The sequence below is a fragment of the Panthera leo genome, chromosome C2 (genome assembly GCF_018350215.1).
Source record: "Panthera leo isolate Ple1 chromosome C2, P.leo_Ple1_pat1.1, whole genome shotgun sequence".
Lineage (NCBI taxonomy): Eukaryota > Metazoa > Chordata > Mammalia > Carnivora > Felidae > Panthera > Panthera leo.
In genome coordinates, this window is record NC_056687.1 from 142,560,066 (window position 1) to 142,580,483 (window position 20,418).

The 20,418-nt window shown below is 40.9% G+C and overlaps 1 protein-coding gene across 4 annotated transcripts in view; it reads left to right on the plus strand.

Annotated features, from left to right (window-relative positions):
- The window catches only part of LRRC3B (leucine rich repeat containing 3B), a 91,767-nt gene extending 72,113 nt beyond the window's left edge, over nucleotides 1–19,654 (plus strand). For all 4 annotated transcript variants that reach the window (XM_042955477.1, XM_042955474.1, XM_042955476.1 and 1 more), the window contains one exon: nucleotides 18,400–19,654. In XM_042955477.1, coding sequence (XP_042811411.1) covers nucleotides 18,564–19,343 — 780 coding nt within the window. In that variant the 5' untranslated portion in view covers nucleotides 18,400–18,563 and the 3' untranslated portion in view covers nucleotides 19,344–19,654. The remainder of the gene's footprint in view (nucleotides 1–18,399) is intronic.
- Nucleotides 19,655–20,418: the final 764 nt, after the last annotated feature.

The following is a 20,418-nucleotide window of genomic DNA, read 5'->3' on the forward strand; positions in this document are numbered from 1 at the left end:
TAGAAGCTTACGTTTAACTGAAAAGATAAAGGGCTCAGGTGGAGAACAGGAAGCAGTAAGACCATTTCTAGACTAGATACAACCCATTGATCTAAAAAGGGCTGCCTCTTTCATGCATTTGCATAATTAGGTAAATAGCAGGCAGCCTGTCCCATGATCCTCTTGTTAAAATTAAACTGCCATCCATCGTATCCAGGCAAGTTCTTTGTACTACTTTATTGTTCTACAAATACTGGGTTGTTCTTCTGTTCTGTCTTCTTCTTTAGGGAGGACTTAAGGGTTGTTGTTGTTGTTGTTGTTTGAAAAATACACTTCACAGGATAAAATAAATGAAGAAATTTCTATCTTACATGATCCCCAGGTGGTCACTGAGGAGATGAAATTTGAAAGTGTACATTAGAGAGCTTAACAGAATGAAGAATCTAAATTTGAAATCAAGGGCAAATTTACATGAAGATTGGAATGATTTATCTACCACTTAGTTTCCGCTAACAGATTGGAGGGGTAGCAATTCTATGTGCTTTGATAAGCACAGCAGTTCTGGAAAGGAGAAACTGTGAGGTTCTAGAAGGAAGGGTAATCTGAGTGCAAATAAATTCTCTGTTCACCTTTCATTGAAATCAGAGTTCAGGTGTTAGCCTCAGGTCATCAGCCTAGGTCATTCGGTGAAAATGTCTACGAGGTCCCAGGTCTGGGCAGGCCTGTTAATGGATAATTGGCCAAAATGAAATTGGAGGAAGTGGACCCTCAGGGTTCTACCCTTCAGGACTGTGTAATGGAGAGTGGGTTCCATTTGGTGGAAACCTTTTGCAGACAAAACAACAGGGAAGAGCCTCAGAGTGTCTACATGCTCGCTATAGCTCCTGAATTAATAAAATGTTACCTATTTCAGTTCTGTTTCATCCCGATTGCTAAGACATGACATTTCAATTCTTCACTGACTCTCTAGAAACTTCGCTTTCTTTTAGTTGTCTCTTTGATGTTTGCCTCTGTGTTTGCAGGATAGCTTCTGAGAGCCTGAGAGATCCAGCAAGCCCAAGGGTGGCTACTCACATTTGCCCAGAACTACCACACGGGCTCTGTTTCCAGGAGGATGTTTCAAACAAAAATCACTCGCAAAGAGAAATGACTAACATTTCTTGTGTACTATGTGCCATGTAGGTACGTTGTCTAAATAATATCACTTAATCCTTATACGCAAGAAGCAGTAAATGCTTCTGTAATCCTCACTTGCAGGTGAGGAAACTGAGGCAAGGCAAAGTTATGGAAGGAACTGGGACTCAGACTGAGCCCTTGCTCCTAACCCCTGGGCTGCACTGGTAGAGCCCTGACTCCATGCTGGCACTGCACTTGGCACGAGGAATATGTAAGCAAACAATATTAAGGTGTCTCATTCAGGTTTGACCTAGGAACTGGATGGATGTCTTCCATCTATGTATCAGTTTTTCTGGGCTACTTGGAGGTTACCGTAACAATTTTGAATATTATTGACAGTCATAGTCAGCAAATATATAGTTTGGTTTCCATTGATAATGTAACTGCTGGTGTCCTTTAGCACTTTCTTGAATGAGGTCTCTGTGATTCTTGTATGAAGAAGCATGTTCTTCTATTGGTAGTATATATGCATGAAACAAATGTCAAACAGGTGTCGTAAGAAACAGAAACATATTAACTTTTTAAATTGTTAAGATAGTCACGTGTATCAGGTGGATTTTGCTACATCACAAGCACACCCCACACCCAGGGTCATTTTTGTCGTTCGCAAATTCATGGGTGGCTGGATAGTTTTTCCGTTCTCGACTGGGCTCACTTACGAATCTGTGGTCAGCTACAGGTCGGAGAGTTGTATCTGACGATCTGAGTTGGCCTTTCTCGCATGTTGGAAGTGTGGCCAGCTCTAAGCTAGAGTGACCCACGTGGGCCAGGTGGCCCCTCCTTCATATGACTGCTTATCATCCGGCAGGCTAGGCAAGGATTGTGGTGGCTTGCGGTGGGGGAGGGTTCCCACAGCAAAAGCAAGAGCATGGATGGCCTCTTGGAGAGGTGTAGGCTTGAAACTGGCATGATGTCACTTCTGCCTCGTCTGTAGTCAAAAGGACTTCCGAGGCCAGCCTAGATTCAAGGGAGGGAGAAATGGACCCCATGTCTTCATGGAAGGAACTCCAGGTTACCTTGCAAAAGGACAGGGATGTTACAGGGTGGGGAGTAACGGAAACTGTTTGAAAATAAGCTACGACAGCACGTGAAATGAAGTATTATCATGCTCACTGTACAGACGAAAAAAATTGAGGCCCAGTATTAAGTAGCATGCCCGAAAAACAAACTGACGACTAGTAACTTACTAGCACTGATTAGTAACTAGTAAGTGGTTGAATGACAAAGTTAGGCAAACTTAGGCACGTCTAACTCCAAAGTCCTTCGAAACCCCCACTCTGTAAGGTTTTCAAGGTCTTTGGGGGTCATGTTATTAAATGATCTCGTTGATCATTTAAGTGGTGCCTGAGGAAAAAGATATAGGAGAGGATAAAATTCAAAGATAATAATAACCCATTTTTCATTTACTTATAGGCATGACTAGTTTTAATCAAGGGGCATTTCTTTAATTAAATAGAACCACCCTAGATAGCTATGGATAGTTTTTTCGTCTCCGCCCGTAATAGGCATCAGTTGGCAGTGGCTCTTTCTCTATATTATACAGCCTGAGAGGGATCAAGTACAAATAGAATTCACGTTTGCAAAACTTGTGACCATATATTACTAGTGATTATAATGGAGGGAGAATGAAATGTTCTGTAATTAATTTGAATTTAGCCAATGCATTCTGTGGGTGTTTATGCTATAAAAATAATGGGGTGTGGGGAGGCCTTTGACAGGGGGACCAAGTATTGGGGAAATTATGAGGTAATCGGTTACTTTGCTATTTAAGTTCTCAGAACCTTTAACAGGCTGGCGCCCATTGTGGCGCTCAAAGAGGGTATTTCTCCCACTTATGTGACTCCAGAACATTCACATGGTAGAAATCTCAGATACCTAGTATTCCGCAGAACCCTTGGGAAATCTGAACTGGATTCTTTCTCATCCCTTTGAAGGTCAATAGTATTTGTCAAGCATCTGCTTTGAGACAGACACTGTCAGAACCAGGCATTATCGGAAACCCATGAAATAGGCGTTGTTTTTTTTATTTATAGTGGAAGAAACTGAGAAGCTGGTGCCATAACTGGGAGTTAAACCTGGTTTTATCTAACATCAGGCCTATAATGTTTCCTGTACACTCTCCTGGGATTCAGAAAGTTTAAATGACTGCCCGTGGTGACTCAGCCGCTCAGAAGAGACACTATGTTTCACATTTTTGTAATCCCTATAGCTCCTGACAGAAAAGAGATGATATGTCAATGCCTCCTGGCCAACCCCTTTATTACCTACTTATCGGTATGATCATGCTCATGGCAAAAAAAATTGCAAGGCTAGTAAAGGGTATAAGATAAAAAGTGAAGATTCTTCGCCATTTTTTTAGGTCCAGAACCTTCCCCTAGAGGGTAAGACTATCATTTTTTATTGTTCTCCTGTAGCTTTTTAATTACGTGTGTATGTGTGTGTATAGATCTTTCTATTTTGTTTTACACAGATGAGATTGTACATGTACCTTTTTCACTGAATATATGTCTGACATCTTTTTTTAAAATCAGGATTTATAGATTGCTTCTTTCTTTTGTATTTATGAACCATATTTAATCAATTTTTGTGACGGACTTTTAAGGTATTTATAGTTGTATTTTTAATTCCTTCTTTTTTATTTAAAAAAATTTTTTTTAATCTTTATTTATTTTTGATAGAGAGACAGAGCTGAGTGGGGGAACGGCAGAGAGAGAGGGAGACGTAGAATCTGAAGCAGGCTCCAGGCTCTGAGCTGTCAGCACAGAGCCCGATGCGGGGCTCAAACCCACGAACCATGAGATCATGACCTGAGCCGAAGTCAGATGCTTAACCAACCGAGCCACCAAGGCACCCCTAATTCCTTCTTTTAAAAAAAAAGTTCTGCTGTAGCAAACAGTGTCTCAGTGAAAAAACAATCTTATACCTATATCTTTGCACGGTTACATGTTTAATGGAAAACAAAAAGCAAAAACAATACAGAACATCATTTTCCCCGGTGACCTCTCTTAGGAAAAATAGTGGACCATTGCCAAGGAAGTGTTAATGAGCTGTAAATAAACATTTCTTTAAATACAAATTTTGGACCAAATATAGTATCCTATTTGTTTGGTCAGCTCTGTTCTGACCAGAGGGCAAATGGACTGAGCCAGTGATCCTATCCAATGCCACTCTGACTAAGGTCCACAATGACTAAAACCAGCAGAGGGTGACTCAGACTCTGGAAGCTGTTACCTGCCCTGTGGAACAACGTTACATATTTTGGTTTTGACGCTATGGACACATACTCAATACAAAGTGGACAGATGTAACCAACTCTTTGTCATTTAAAGACTTGCCCATAATTTTATGCAATTGGCCCTTTCAGTGATGGAAACAGTGAACAGAATTCAGATGCAGAGTTGGACTTGAGTAAATTTCACCTCTAGGAATTTATCATAAGGCAATGATCCAAGAGGAAAATGTATCACCCTGAAACATTTATTTCAGTTGCATATTATTTATGATAAATTACTAGCAAAAATGGGAGAAAATCAAAATATCTAGCAAAAGAATAACATTTGAATGGATCTAATGTATAACTGGGGCATTGTGCTGGTATTAAAATGATGAAGAACATGACAATTAAAATCTTAAAAAAAGAAACAAAATTGTCACCTATGCTAACATGGCAATTATAAAATTGCGTGGAAGGATAAGATACTTAATTTGTTAGATGTTTGAATTCTAGGTAGTCTATTTCATTTAGAAAACATATCTGGTGTATAATATTATTTGTAAATTCAGTAAGTTACTAGTTCACAGAAGATAATTTGTATGGATGTCGAGGAAGACTGTGAGGTTGTTTTTAGTGTTTATTTTTGAAAGAGAGAGAGTATGCACAAGCAGGGGAAGGGCAGAGAGAGAGGAGAGAGAGAGAATCCTAAGCAGGATCTGCTCCGTCAACGCAGAGCCTGACGCAGGGCTCGAACTCACAAACTGTGAGATCATGACATGAGCCAAAATCTAGAGTTGGATGCTCACCTGACTGAGCCACGCAGGTGCCCCATGAAGAATGTGAGTTTTGAACAAAAGTCTGTTTTTTGTCTCAAAGACTGACGTATTCTTTTGAAAAGGCATACTATAGGTCTGGCTAGGCTGTCTCCTCACCTTGAAGGATGTTGCCTATTAGCAAGATGACCACGTGTCTCATTTTTCTGGGACAGTTGTTGCTTGACCCTGTTGTCCCAGTACAATTGTTCCCAGCACTGCTTTTCACTGTCGGAGGTGACTTGGTTTGTCTGATTAAGTCTGTGAACCCCTGCACTATAAGGGGCATGCTAACCTTCCTGTTCTGTCATATTTTCTATCCCATCCCTGTTTTAATCCTGCATCTCTAGTAAATATCCGACATGAGAATTTAGCTTTCTGTGGTTTAGGAAGCCTTTCACAGAGCAATGACTTCACATTTCGCCTAGAGCCAGAAGAGAGTTTGCGTACGTCATTAGTGCAATTGTAAAGATCTTGCCCGTTATGTCGTGTGGTCGTCCTTTCACAGAATCTTTTTAAAACTATGAAATTTGAGGGGTGCCTGGGTGGCTCAGTTAGTTAAGCGTCTATCTTTGGCTCAGGTCATGATCTGATGGCTTGTGAGTTCGAGCCCCACATCAGGCTCTGTGCTGACAGCTCAGGGCCTGGACCTGCTTTGGATTCTGTGTCTCCCTCTCTCTCTGCTCCTCTCCTGCTCACACACACACACACACACACACTCTCTCAAAAATAATTTTTAATCATGAAATTTGAAAGTTTCTCTCTGCTTGCCAGTCATTTTTCACTACATTAGATAGCAATCATTTTGTAACTCGACATTTTTGTCTTCTTCCTTTGGCAGGAAACTCAGAGCTAAGCCAGGTATTTAGTTGTAGCAAAAGTCCTTTATCCAGTGTGATGGAGAGTCAGATAGAATGGACCGTGGGTTCTATTCTTCACTTACTGTGGTGCTAGTTTCCTATGGCTGCTATCACAGATTACCACATACTTTGTGGCTTAAAACAACACACATCTGTTCTATAGTTCTGGAAGCCAGAAGTTTGAAGTCAGTTTTGCTGGACCAGAATCAGTTTGTCAGCTGGGCCCACGTCCTCCAGAGGCTCTAAGGGAGCATCTGTTTCTTGCTGCTTCCGGCTTCTGGGGGCTACCATGTTGCCCGTAGCCACATCACCACAATCTCTACTTCGGGAGTCCTGGTGCCTTCTTGTTTCCCACATCAATTACACCTTTGCCTCCTTCTTATAAGGACATTTATAATTACATTTAGGGTTCACCCAGATAATCCAGGATGATCCCTCCATCTCAAGATCCCTAACTTAATCATATCTGCAAAGTCTCTTTTTCCATAAAAGGTAACATGCATGGGTTCCAGGGGTTAGGACCTAGGTATTGGGCGGGGGCGGGGGGGGGGGGCATTTTTCAGCCTCCTACAATCTACCTTCTGGTCCCAAAGATTCACATTCATCCCCCATACAAAATATATCCATCTTATCCCAACATTACCGAGGTCTCAGCCCATTATGGCATCAATTCAAAAAATCCAAAATTTCATCTGAGGATCATCAGCTCAAAAGTCCCAGATCTTATCATCCAGATTATCCAAAGCGGATATGAGGAGACTCTGGGCATGATCCATCCTGGGGCAAAATTCCTCATTGTCTCAAAGTAAAGTTTTTGCACATAGTACATGTCCAAGAAATGTCAGCCACTATCGGAGTTACTCCCTTTATTGCATTAAGGGTACATCACTCTGGTCCTCCATTGTCCTAGCAGAGAGAAGACAAAGTGTAAGGTGATGATGGTAATGACAGTAACAATAATCGTAGTGGTAGAGTGAGTAATAGTAACCTCTCATGGACAGTTTCTTTCTCATGTAACAGAAGCTTTTCTAAGTGTTTTATATGTGTTGCCTCAGTGAATCCTCATGAAATCCCTTGGATAGAACTTATTAATACCCCCATGTTTAACTGTGGGGAAGAGAGGATACATAATTAGTAAATGGCTAAGCCATGATCTCCATGCTGCCCAATTAAAACCAGGTCCACACTGCACATGTGACGTCTGTCCGTGTGCTGGGACTTTGGTAGTCCTGGCATACAAGAAATACAATTTTATTTTCTTAAGTTTATTTATTTTGAGAGAGGTGGGGGGAGAAAAAGGGGGGGGGGATGAGCAGGAGAGGGGCAGAGAGAGGAGAGAAAGAAAATCCCAAGTAGGCTCTGCACTGTCGGTGTGGAACCTAGCATGGGGCTCGAACCCATGAACCGCAATATCGTGACCTGAGTTGAAACCGAGAGTCAGGTGCTTAACCAGCTGAGCCACTCAGGTGCCTCCACAAAATACAGTTTAAAGAAGTCCTTCTCATTTCACCTTCGGTTTCTATTCAGTGTCACTATGAGGAGATAGGCCACATTCAAATGAGTATTCCTAAAACTCTCTTCCTTCATCAGGAAGGGATTTCTTTTTCTCTTGAAGTTCTTTCTGTTGCTGTTGTTTATTTTTTAAGCCTAGAACCTCCCCTCCACATGTTCCTTTGAGAAACGTGAAACTTTCAGACAAGATGGAAAATTGGTACAATGAATACTTTTAGGTGATCACTTTCCATTTACCAGTTCTTAATCTTTTGCCCCTTTGTCTCTCTCTTTCCAGATAAAAATATAGTTTTGTTTTTCCTGGGTATTTTGAATACCCTTTGCAGTTGTCATGACACTTTACCCCAAAACACTTCAGTATGTACCTCTTAGGAACAAGGATTCTCTCCTTCCTCCTCAAATCATGAAAAGCTCAAGAAATTTATATTTGATTCAATAATATCTAATATAGGTTATAATCAGAGTTTTCCCTCATTGTACCAATAATGCACTTTGCTAGCATATGTTTTTTTTTACAGCCGGAAGCCAGTCTTTTGCATTGCTGTTGGTTATCACATCTTTTTTCTTTAATCAGGAAGAGTTCTGCAGACTGCTTTGGGTTTTTTGTGTGTTTGTTTTGTTTTGTTTTGTTTCCCTTCAGTCACCCTTTGAAGAGTCCTGATCAGTCACATTGCAAAGTGCCTCACGTTTCAGATCGGTCAAATCCTTTCCTCATGATTAGATTCAGGTTAAATATGGTTTGAAATGAATACTATCATAGGTTATGTGAGAATCGCATCCTAGTTGGTTGTGCTTAAGAAAAAGACACGTAAGGCTCTGGAAAAAGAATGATCTGGTATTCAAGCAAAACAGCCAAATACTGAAACCCACAATACAGCATAATCTTTAAGTGGCCATTGATGGCTTCTGAAGCGCATTTCACATATATTTATTTCAGTTTATCCTCATAACTATGAGACCAAGGAGGTGAATATTATTCATTATAGGTCTATGATAAATAAAGCTTAGAAGTGTGTGTGATTTGCTAAATTCCTGGAATTCATTCCTCAGAAGCCAGGGTTTGAATCCAGTTTCTAGACCTTGGTTTGCATCTCAATCCTCTACTTTCCCCACCAAATCAATGAATAAGGTTAAACAAAACAAGGGTTTAAAAAAAATGATAACAGTCACTCAGCCTACTCAGAAATTCGACTGAATTCAGCATAAGCTAGTGTGCTCTAAAAGCAGCTTTCAGATTGCCTCAGGACCCTCTTGAGTTTTAGGGAGCCTACATTTATGTAGATTATGTGTTAAGAGCTTGCAAAGCTCTCACTGTTAAATGTCATAGGCACTTGCTGAGAAATAATAATAGAGAAGCAGAAAGAAACTGAGATAGATGGGTTCCCACTCAATCTCCCTATAAACTTGCAGCATGTTGAATAATAAATACAGATGTAAGCAAAGACATAGTCTTATCTTTATTCTGTGTTTAGTCCCAGAGAGAGATAGATACTATGTCAAAAAAAAAAAAGTGGATTTTGTTTATGTATTTCTTTGTTTTTCAAGCAGGTTTATGGGTGGGAAGAATTTTTACATCTACTCTGGAGATCTATGGGCATTAGATCATGTAGAAAGGAGGCAATGTATTCATAAGAGTTGTTTGTCCCCCAATAAGTTCAGGGTTTGTTTAAAGAATTATTTTGTGAAATAGGTTTCAAAAGAAGAAAAGTGGTGCCTAAAATGACTGAGATCTGGGACAGATGGACATCATGTCGTTTTGATAAAAGTTTTGTATGAGTAGCTCTTAGAAGATTTTTTGCAGGAAAAAGAGTTTCTCTTCTCGTTATTGACCTTCCCAAAGTCTGTGGAAAGTAGTCAACAGAGGACTGATTTGGCATTTGAAACTCAGTACTTGTGTTTGCAGACCCTCTATATCTAAATGTGGCCAGTAGAAGGATTCTATAAATCACTGAGTGTTGAATGGAATCTACCCTGTGGGACACCTAGGATCCAAATTTTGTCCTTCTGCTAACCAGCGTGTGACTTTAAGCCATTTCCATTTGGTGTGTTCCTCTACTGTGCTAAAGTAGGACCAATGATGTTTATCATGTTTCCCTAAAAAGGCTGCTTAGAGAGAATTAAATAAGAGCATATCCATGGACTTGCCCCGCAGGCATCTAATGTAATGTAGTTCACAAACGTAAGGCAAATGTGTCATGTTAGAGCTTTCAGTTTAGAGGTGTAAGGGAGGAAATTTTTTCCTCCACATCTCTAGGTTTGTTTGGCTGGTCTGTTAATTAAATTGACATAAAACAGGTTAACAGAAAAAAACTTTAATTATGGAGTGGGAGCCCCACAAAGACAATGAGAGGCTTCCTGACAGGCAGTTGAGGTGTGCGTGCCATTCTGAGTTAAGGGGAAGGGGGTAGGGATCTGAGGCTTCAAAGGGGAGGAAGCCAACTCACAGAACGATGGGAAGACCAAATGGTTAGTAAACAAATGTCTGTGGTGCCATGCAGAGACAATGGGAGCAGAAAGGAATCTGAACCAACAGGCTCTGCGGACCTCCAGCCATCCTCTAGCCCATCCTGTTCTTCCGAACTGGGCCCTCTGTCTGAATTTTTCCAGGCAGTTAAGGGGGAGGTGCCAAGCTCTTCCTGAGTCTTTTGGGACTTGATCGTCTTCAGTTCAAAGTAGTCATCATGCCAGAATGGTGCTCTCTGGGGAGACTTGTTCTGAACCCCTTCAGAAGCATGTGTCACCTTTTCTCCCTCCCTCTTGCTATCTCACTAGTCTTCTTTTTCAGCAACGCTTCCCCCAGTGCTCAGGGTTGTCCTGAGGATTTTGCAAGGCGACATATGTGTATCCAGAATAGAAGGCAACTGACTTTCTGTTTTCGCCACTCCTTTAATCTCTATTCTGTGCAAGTGACCATCTTCCTCTAGTCCCTGAATGAAACACATCAGTCAGCCAATCTGTGCCAATCTCAGGTAATAGATTGTCCTACCATTACCTTAAGTCACAAAGTCAATTGACTTAAGCCAAAGTAAAAGTTGAATATGATTATGTAAGCGTCTAATTCAAGAGATTAGCCAATACACTGAATTTCATCTAATATTCAACTATTCCCCTCTCTTCTTTGTTTCAGGCGTAAAGGAAAGGGAAAGAAGGTATGGTGGGTAGCTCGGTTTCTTCTCTCTGCCCTTTCACCCCACCCCAGGCCATCAGCATAACTGGGCTTCAGCTACTCTCCTCAGAGGCTCATTGGAAGGTAGAATGAGATGGGCTTGGTGCTTCTTTCTGGAGCTCTTTTGTGCCCCCTACCCACCTGTATGATGCCCTGAAATATGACTCCCCTGGTCCCTGTGGTGGATACATTCCAGATGGCTACATTCCCCAAATCCAAACATCTGCCCTTCAGTTTCTTGTTGCTCAGATGCCTCGGCCCTACCAGGGAATCCTATGGGACTATGAGAAAGGACCCAAGATACTTTTCACTGGGGAGTTCCTTCCCTCAGGTGGCCATATCTGACCGATAGGGAGTAGTTTTCTATCCCTTGTCTGACAGCTCTGGGAGTGCAGGCTCACCCCAACATCAAAACATTACCCAACTCTACCACCAATCAATGGCCAACCTTGTGCTAGGACATTCTGCACCTCCACCCCAGCTCCAGGAATCCTATTAATAACTCTCTCCTCTCTTTGGGGAGGTGATAAGATAGATGCCTCTTGACACCTTTTTCCCTCAAAGTGGACAAGGAGATGTTAGACTCACAGAACATGTTACCCAACCTTCCCATGGCAACTTGAGCCCTCACTTTGGAATTCTATATCCATTTAACTAGGAACCTAATCAGAACTTCAGTTTCACCATCCATTACTCATGTTAGATGAGTTCATCACTTAATAAATACCTGGCATGTAATAAATGCCAAGTGAACAGTAGCTGTTTTATGATGAAATGAGGATGGATCCTAATTCATTTCAATAAATATTTATTAAACTCTTACTATGGGCGATGCAAGAATATAAAAATGAGTAAGACATTGACCCCTACCTTCTGAAAGCTCATGGTCTGGTAGCAAAAATAAACCGATATCCTCAATTGTAAAAGCAAGAATTTTGAGATTTCAGGCGCTTCCTGACTTAACCTGTTATGACATATTGGGTCTGCAAGCAGATTAAACTCCTTCTAAATATAATGATCCTCAGTTCCTCCTGTATTTGTTGGCCTTATTAGTTCATATCCTTAACTAAATGATGATAGTTGCTTGTTATAAACCAGCCGAATGACTCCTGGGCCAGATCTTCATCGTCGGATTTGAAACCAGGAAAGCGAATCCAAGCTGTAGAGGCTTGGGATGACCTCTGATAAATCTCACGCTTGTGGAAGGAAGTGGTCTTCATCATCAGCTTTCTAACTGTGGATCTCTGTTTCCTGAGCTCAGGTTTCTGTGTCTAAGTGTGGTGGGACATAGGATTGGAAAAGGAGGGTTGCCATGAACAACAGGGGCTCGTGAAAGCTTTTTGGCCAGTGGAAATTCATGGTCAAAATGTTACTTGCACCTGACATTGGAAGGAGAACAGAAGCTGCACACAGGCAGGCCGGGAAGGAGGCTTTGGCTTCCTTTTGGTGCAAGAGGATAGTGTTTTGAACAGGAGAGAGAAAAAGGGGACACAAAGCACAAGAGAGCCGGCAGGGAGAATGAAAATGGAAACGGTTCCCAAGAAATCAGGAGGGAAGAATAGGTGGTTTATGGTAGAAGGTAGTTAGTTGGGTGAGGATAAAGGGTGAAAGTGATTTTACTTTTAAGGATGCCCATTGTGAAGCCCAGGTGGAATCTTTTGGTGAGAGGTGGTTGCGAGTGGAAATGCAAAACTAAAGTTCATGGCAGAGCTCAATGCTAAAGATTGTGAATTAAGGTGTCATATCTGTGAACGTCATCTCAAAATTATCTATATAGTTCATTCACCTGAATTATTCAGATCCCAACTGTCCCTCATTTTTTGGTCAGGAATTATACGCATTGATGTTTTATGCAACCAATACTTAGTTTATAGAAAACCTGAGCATGTAAAGAAATCCCTATATAATTTCTATAATAAGTTATAAAGCTAACTTTGGAAATACTACATTGAAAATATCACATACTGTAGTCTTTGCGGAAGTAAATGAAAACTACCCAAATGAGAACAAGCAGAGGCCATTTTCCCCAAGCTTTCTGTAGCAAGGGAGCCAGCCCTGATCCCTCGCATTCGGCAGAGACTCACGGGGAGGCAGGGAGTGTAAAAGCTTTATCGTGGGACAAATGAAAGGCTTCAGATGTGCCCTGATTGGTGGCTCTTGGCATGAGGAATCTGGAAGCAGGCTAACTAGACCCAGAACCTCGTTATGTGGTTGCTTAGGGGAGCAGATTTGGCTCTCCCTGGTTAACCCTAAATTGGAAGCAGGAGGGAAAATGAGGGAAGCTGGCAGTTACTGATCTGGCTGAGTTGGGACAATTGCTATAGAGGCTGCAGTTTGCCTTCCTGGGCTGGTTTAAGCAGGTTGTGAGTTGAAGTTCTGTTTTGATATGTGGTCTCACCATTGTCCCTTTGCGTATTCAGTCTCTCAGATTGAAACACGTTCAGCTTTTTAAACTTTATCGTCTTGTTATTGACCCAACCTTCTTGGCCGCCATTGTCCAACTGTTTCATGGTGCTCGAAAGTTGTCTTCTGAGGCATTATGTTCAGATTGTTTTTTCAGTTAAGTTCTGGTCCTTTTGCACTATTTTTTTTTTAAATTTTATGTAAACAAAAACACCTTTGTATCATAAAAAGTTAAATCCACTAGAAGGGTATGAAATAAAAAGACCACTGCTTTTCTCCCCATCAGCCCCTTGAGTTCTGCTCCTCAGTTAACACTATTAATAGTTTCGTATACATTTCCTTCCATACAGATCCTTTCAGAAACAAACTATGCATTTGCAAACATATGTTATATACCTATAGCTGCACATTCATGTCCTCTTTTTAAAACTTTACACAAACAGGATGATACTATAAACCCCTTTTTCCTAGCTGCTTTTTTGAGGTCATCTTTGGAGATCTTTACATCAGTACAAGTCAGTCTAACTTGTTCTCATGTTTTAAAATCTGAATAGATATTCCTACATTGCTTGTACAAAAAGAGTGTCCCAAGTATCCCCTCATCAAGGGTTTGAGAGTGCTTTGTTTTTTACAAGGTCACTTACAGTGACCCTAGTTTTCCTAATTTTAACCAAGATGTTAGGTACTTGCACTTGAATTTATTCTTGTGTCAGTGAGATCAAGGATCTTTTCATAGGATTTTTTTGGTCATTCGTATATATTGTTTTTCTGTCCTATTTTTCTGTTGGATCAGTTTCTTATCCCTTGGTAAGAATGTCTTGTATATTAAAGAAATCAACCCTTTGTTTTAGCATCTGCCCTTTCATTTTGTGTATGGTCTTACTTTTGCCCTATGGAAGTTTTAATTTTAAGTACTTAAACTTATGAGGTTTTTTTTTTTCTTTTTTCATTAATTTGAAAATTAATGAACCCACCCACCCACCCACCCCCCCCCCCGCCCGAATCAAAGGGCCTTCCTGTGTTGCTGTATTGTGCTCTTTAATCAGATCCTTGTTGGTAGCAGTGTTGCATGGAAAGAAATTGGGAGAAATCGGTCTGTTATTTCTTCTTGAATTGGTGTGCTCACTGATCTTAGAAGAGTTAATGAAAGCTTTGGGTTTGAAGCCCTGAGTGTCCCTGAGAATCTATCCCCTAATGATGAGAAGAAAGGAATAGGAAGCAAGATAGAGTTGTTAACCACTGAAAGATCTGTCTTCTCAGGCAGTTTGCTAAATACACTTTTTTTTTCTTCTGGAAACAACATTTGATAGTTACTACCCAATCTGGGCATTAATTGTTGGACCTTGGAGACCCGTGTGATGGGGAAATGTGGGCAAGGCATGGGTCCAGGGATAAAATGGCCCCCTTTGGGAGCACAGCTCATACCGAAATACCACATTCCAAAAATACAGTAGCTTCCTGACTGCCCCAGACATATTTAAAGGGAATGAAGATAGGGTAGTATGATGAGTTGAGAAATGCAGGGGGGAGTCAAGAGGTAGAGAACGCACTGTTTAATTTGCTCTGTCCCTTTATCGGGTCTTGTTCCTTATCAGGAGGACAGGCAGTGATGCTGCTTCTATTCTTGCCATCACCAGTGTGACCCCAGCCCTTCTCTGGTGTTCTACATACTCCTCCTGAAGTTAGAAAGGAGACACTCTATTTTTTCTAGCAGGATATTGTGTTTGCTGCTTCGCATATTTGGGTAGACCTGGCTGGAAATAGAGAAGGAGGGAGTTTTAAGTTTTTGAGCTGCTCCTTAGCTTTATACTCTGCTGGGTGGTAGCTGATGTCAGAAGAATACCTATGTTTTTCACTGTGAGGCACACCTCCCATGTCTTTCTTTTCCAAGAACCTCTTTTGACCTCTCCAGCAATTTAAGACAATGTCAAGCTGGTTTTGGAAAATAGTAATTCGGCATATTAGAGTGGAGAGGCCGTTCTTCCATCTTCCCTGCTGAAGATGACCTTGACTCAATAACTCTGGCCCCTGTTGTCTGCTTCCTAGACATCCAAGGGCTCAATTCTCTACTCCTTGCATCTCTTGTCACTTTGTCCTGGCTGAGCATGGGAACACTAGAGGCTGAGTCATAGCAGCCAAGTAATCTAGCCAGTCCCAGAGCTTTTGTTTCCCTTTTCTCCAACATGACAGGAAGAAAATGAAATACTTAGTTTGAGCCCAGCATCTCTGAATGCAAGAGATACTCTGTATTTGTATTCCTAATAGGCGTTCTATTCAGTGTATAGGTGGACCATTTCAAGGTTTCAAGGTGAAACCATTTCATTGGATTCCATCTCAAGAGGTATTTCATTCTGTTGTTGAAAACTCAAGTTGTGTTCTCATCATTTCTTGTCTGTTACCATGACTATTGGACCGATCATCCTGGAGAAACCAAGATTAAGTCTCAAGAAGCCTCCCGGAAAAGCTCCATTCTTCCTTTCATCAGCTAGGAGCCTGCGCTCATGATTTTTCCAAAGACCACCATGTTGACATGTAAAACCAATAGACATTGGAAGAGCCAATATTTATATTAAAAATAAAAATAATTATCTTAGGGAAGAAAAAGTAAAGCTATATGCTTCAATATGTTATTCGATCATTCATACAATAGATGTTTGTATAGCCCTTACTACATGTCAAGCACTATGCTAGCATTTGGGAACGTATCTGGGATAATAGCAGTAACCGTAGCTAACAAGTATGGAGCTCTTACTACCTATTAGACATTGGGCTAAATGCTTTATGTGGATTATCCCACATAATTCTCAAATCAACTTTGTAATTGTGTTCTTTTATCATTTCTATTCAAAGATAAGGAAAATAAGGCTTAGAGAGGTTAAATAACTTGCCCAGGAACACAGTGCTAATAAGGATTAAAGCTGGGATACATGCCAGTGTACTTTTTAATTACACTTTGCACTTTTTAATTGTTTGCTGTTGTTTCCGCACGAGGCAGAAACAAGCCCCTGCCCTCATGGAACTTACGGTCTAACTTGGTGAACACTTTTCTTCAGGTAGACTCTTAATCAGTCTCTGGAGAGATGTGGAGGGTCTGCCAGAGAAGCCTTCCCACCTTTCAGCAGGATTTAGGCTGGTTGTACAGCCTCAGTTGTTGGGAGTTGGTTGATCGCATAGACTTTTTTCATGTTCTCTGATCATGTTCATGTCCCCCATCTCCTGTGTCCTTCTCATGCCTTTCTCCTAACATCCTTTATCTTATCCTTCTGCCACCCTCCTTTCTCTCTGAATGCCCTCCCCTCCACACCTGCTTATTTTTTCCTCTCTCCCATCTAGACAATCACTAGAGTCCCAAATGTCGTGCAATGCAGTTTTCAAGGAAAACATGGAAGGGAGGGAAACTCACTGCAAATGAAATGAGCTATTGATGGATGGCTCAGTAAGCCTAGAGGTCCTTCTTTAGCATTCTCTGGCATTTAAGGGACTCAGGATTCCAAAAGCACATCCACTCCATTCTGCTAGTGCTAATCTCATTTTTTCCATGATTAACAACCCCATTCATTATGTTTTCAGCTCACATTAATCTTCTCTTCTGTGAGTTTGGTAACATTTGGAGTCATTTCCCCCTGTATTTATCCATCTGGGATCTTTAGAAAAGATAAGTTTGCAGAGACTCATTTGTTGCTCATGCAGAAAGTCATTTATTACTCACTGTGGTAAGAGGAAGGAATATTCCCCTTGTTTCTCACATCCTGAGAGAGGACACTCTGAAATCAGACATCGAGCTCCATGGGGTACTGAGTTTGGGGTTGAGCTTCAACATAACAGCATCAGAAGTCACAACAAGCAATGCTTCCTTGATCCCAACTGTCTTTATAGAGCAGATAATGTTGGGAGAGCATTGTAGGGGTAGTAGAGAGTATTAGGAGATTAATAAGTCAGAATAAAGCCTTTGGCGTGAGTCCTGTCTCTGCCACCTATGAGCTATAACCTTGGGCGAAATCACATAATCTCTCCAAAATCCACTCGCTTCTTCTGTGAACTGGTCCCAAAGATGCCTGTCCTCTCTATATGAGAAAAGAGTTTTGAGGGTTCACTTAATATTCTCATTTCTGTTCCTGAGTAAGCTTGTATCCTTACTTATATTACTTAATATTAAAATATCACTTAATTACATTTCAGAAGCCCCCTCCAACAATATTATATATATATACAGCAAAACCTTGGTTTTCAAGCATAATTCATTCTGGAAACATACATGTAATCCAAAGCACTTGTATATCAAAGTGAATTTCAAGAACCGTTGCCTCCGTTGTGATCATATGACATTCGGTGTCATGTACCACTGGTATTGCAAGACATCACTCGTTTATCAAGTTAAAATTTATTAGAAATGTTTGTTCATCTTGCAGAACACTCAGAGAGCAAGTCACTTGCAATCCAAGGTTTTACTGTGTATTTATTATATATGTAATTTATTATATATATATAATTTATCATGTATATGTATATATATACATTTCAGCAATAATATATACATATAATGATTGGAAAGAAAAAAATAAGCTATTGGGAAAGTCTTAGAGGCTAATATTTTTTAGTCCTTATCTTATATTTTAAAAAGTCTTGGAGGTGTGTGTCATATTTGAAGACCTATTGGGGACGGGATAGGTTGTTTAGAAAACAGAGAGAATCAGGGAGACAACCCTTTTGGGGATTCTGTTCTATCAGTCCCTAGCAACATTTTGTTGTAAAGGTTGGAATGCATTTATTCATTTCTTAATTCAAGCAAGATGTTTCTTTAGAGAAAATATTCCAATTGAGCATCCATTCAGGAGCCATGACAATTATTGCTATCTATGGTCATTAACCATGAAATATCAGTGTTATTTCTCATTGCTGCTCAAGAGGAGATCTAAACTGCATTCATGCATCTGCAACTGTAGAAAGGAGGAAAGGCATAATTAAATTTTATTGCTATATAATTTAGAAGGGGTTCAGGATGTTGAGAGGACTAGTAGAGATGACAGAATTCTAGACTGTTTGCTGTAATTCTGCACAACTAAAAACAAGGCAGCATGATTCGGAAATGTCATTTATTGACAGACCTTTCCCCAAGCACCTGGGATTTGAGCAGGAGACTCCCATTATGCAGACATCTCCCAGTGGTATCAATGGAAATTACCTCTCCTGCCCACATAGAATGCCAGGCGCCTGAGAGCACTTTTAATTGCTCTCTCTGCAAAAAAAGCTAATTGTCTCTGCTTCCCTTTCCTTTAGGTACCCAAGCAAGGACAGGAATAATGAAGAGACACATGTGTTAGCTGCAACCTTTTGAAATAAGCAAGAAGGAAATCAGCAGTGTGGACAAGGCTGGAACCGTTGCCACGCTTGCTTGTCGGAGTGAATGAGGAATGGGCTTGTGATTATGCTGACATTCCAGCATGAATCTGGTAGACCTGTGGTTAACCCGTTCCCTCTCCATGTGTCTCCTCCTACAAAGTTTTGTTCTTATGATACTGTGCTTTCATTCAGCCAGTATGTGTCCCAAGGGCTGTCTCTGTTCTTCCTCTGGGGGTTTAAATGTCACCTGTAGCAATGCAAATCTCAAGGAAATACCTAGAGATCTTCCTCCTGAAACAGTCTTATTGTATCTGGACTCCAATCAGATCACATCTATCCCCAATGAGATTTTTAAGGACCTCCATCAACTAAGAGTTCTCAACTTGTCCAAAAACGGCATTGAGTTTATCGATGAGCATGCTTTCAAAGGAGTAGCGGAAACTTTGCAGACTCTGGACTTGTCTGACAACCGGATTCAAAGTGTGCACAAAAATGCCTTCAATAACCTGAAGGCCAGGGCCAGAATCGCCAACAACCCCTGGCACTGCGACTGTACTCTCCAGCAAGTTCTGAGGAGCATGGCATCCAACCACGAGACAGCCCACAATGTGATCTGTAAGACTTCTGTGTTGGATGAGCACGCCGGGAGACCATTCCTCAATGCTGCCAATGATGCTGACCTTTGTAACCTCCCCAAAAAGACTACCGATTATGCCATGCTGGTCACCATGTTTGGCTGGTTCACCATGGTGATCTCATATGTGGTGTATTACGTGAGGCAAAATCAGGAGGATGCCCGGAGACACCTTGAATACTTGAAATCCCTGCCCAGCAGGCAGAAGAAAGCAGATGAGCCCGATGACATTAGCACTGTGGTATAGCGTCCAAACAGCCTGGCACCGAGAAAGAAATTCGTTTGCAGTTGCAATAGAATAAGTGGTTTACTTTTCCCATCCATTGTAAACATCTAAAACTTTGTATCTCCCTTTCTTTTGAATTATGCCACTGTCGAGCTTTTAACAAACATGACAACATAACAGATAATTTTAGTTTAGGTGTCCCACCCCTTAATTGTACCCCCAGTGGTATATTCCTGAGTAAGCTACTATCTGGACATAAGTTAGATCCATCTCACTATTTAATAATGAAATTTATTTTTTTAATTTAAAACCAAATAAAAGCTTAACTTTGAACCATGGAAAACAGAGTGACTTATTGGTCCAGAAAACAGTACAGTCATTCCGTTGCTTTCAAGAGAAATCGACAACCCTTATGAGCCTAAAGAATTATCATAGTGAAAGATGTGTTATTAAGTCCTACTGGACACGGGGAAGCCATAGCTGAATGACTGAGCAAGGAAAGTGTCTGTCAGACTTTAAAATACTGAGCCTTAGCAAACCCGAGTGATAACACACATTCCGGCATCCTGCAGAGGCTTCAGCTGGGATACCGCTAGATGTTCGCTATCTAAAAGTTGGTGTGTTTAGCTGTTATATTAATTATATTATATTATATTATATTATATCTGGCTAAACACACTGCTTTTACTCTATGCCAGATACATGGACAAGAAAAGGACAGCACATATTCCGTCCTGAAGATCACCTTTTGGTGGGCAGGTGTATGTGACAAACATAGAAATAGCTATGCTGAAAAGGAAAGTCCTGACTGTAATATAGCATCAACAGTGTGCGAGGCATTTTTATACTATCATTAGGTCTCTAAACCTTCACTGCAAAAGGAGAATGTAACAACTGCCCCATTTACATAAGAGGAAACTGAGGTGAAAGAAGGCCAACGAAGTGCCAGGTAGAAAGTGTTAGAACTTGACTTTGAACCAAGTGTTCCTCTCTCCAAAGGCTGAGACATTATGTTCCTACTGGGTTGGTTTGGAGAGGTATGATTTACATGCCAGAAAATTGGCCATGTTAAGGGTACGGTTCCATAAGTTTTGAC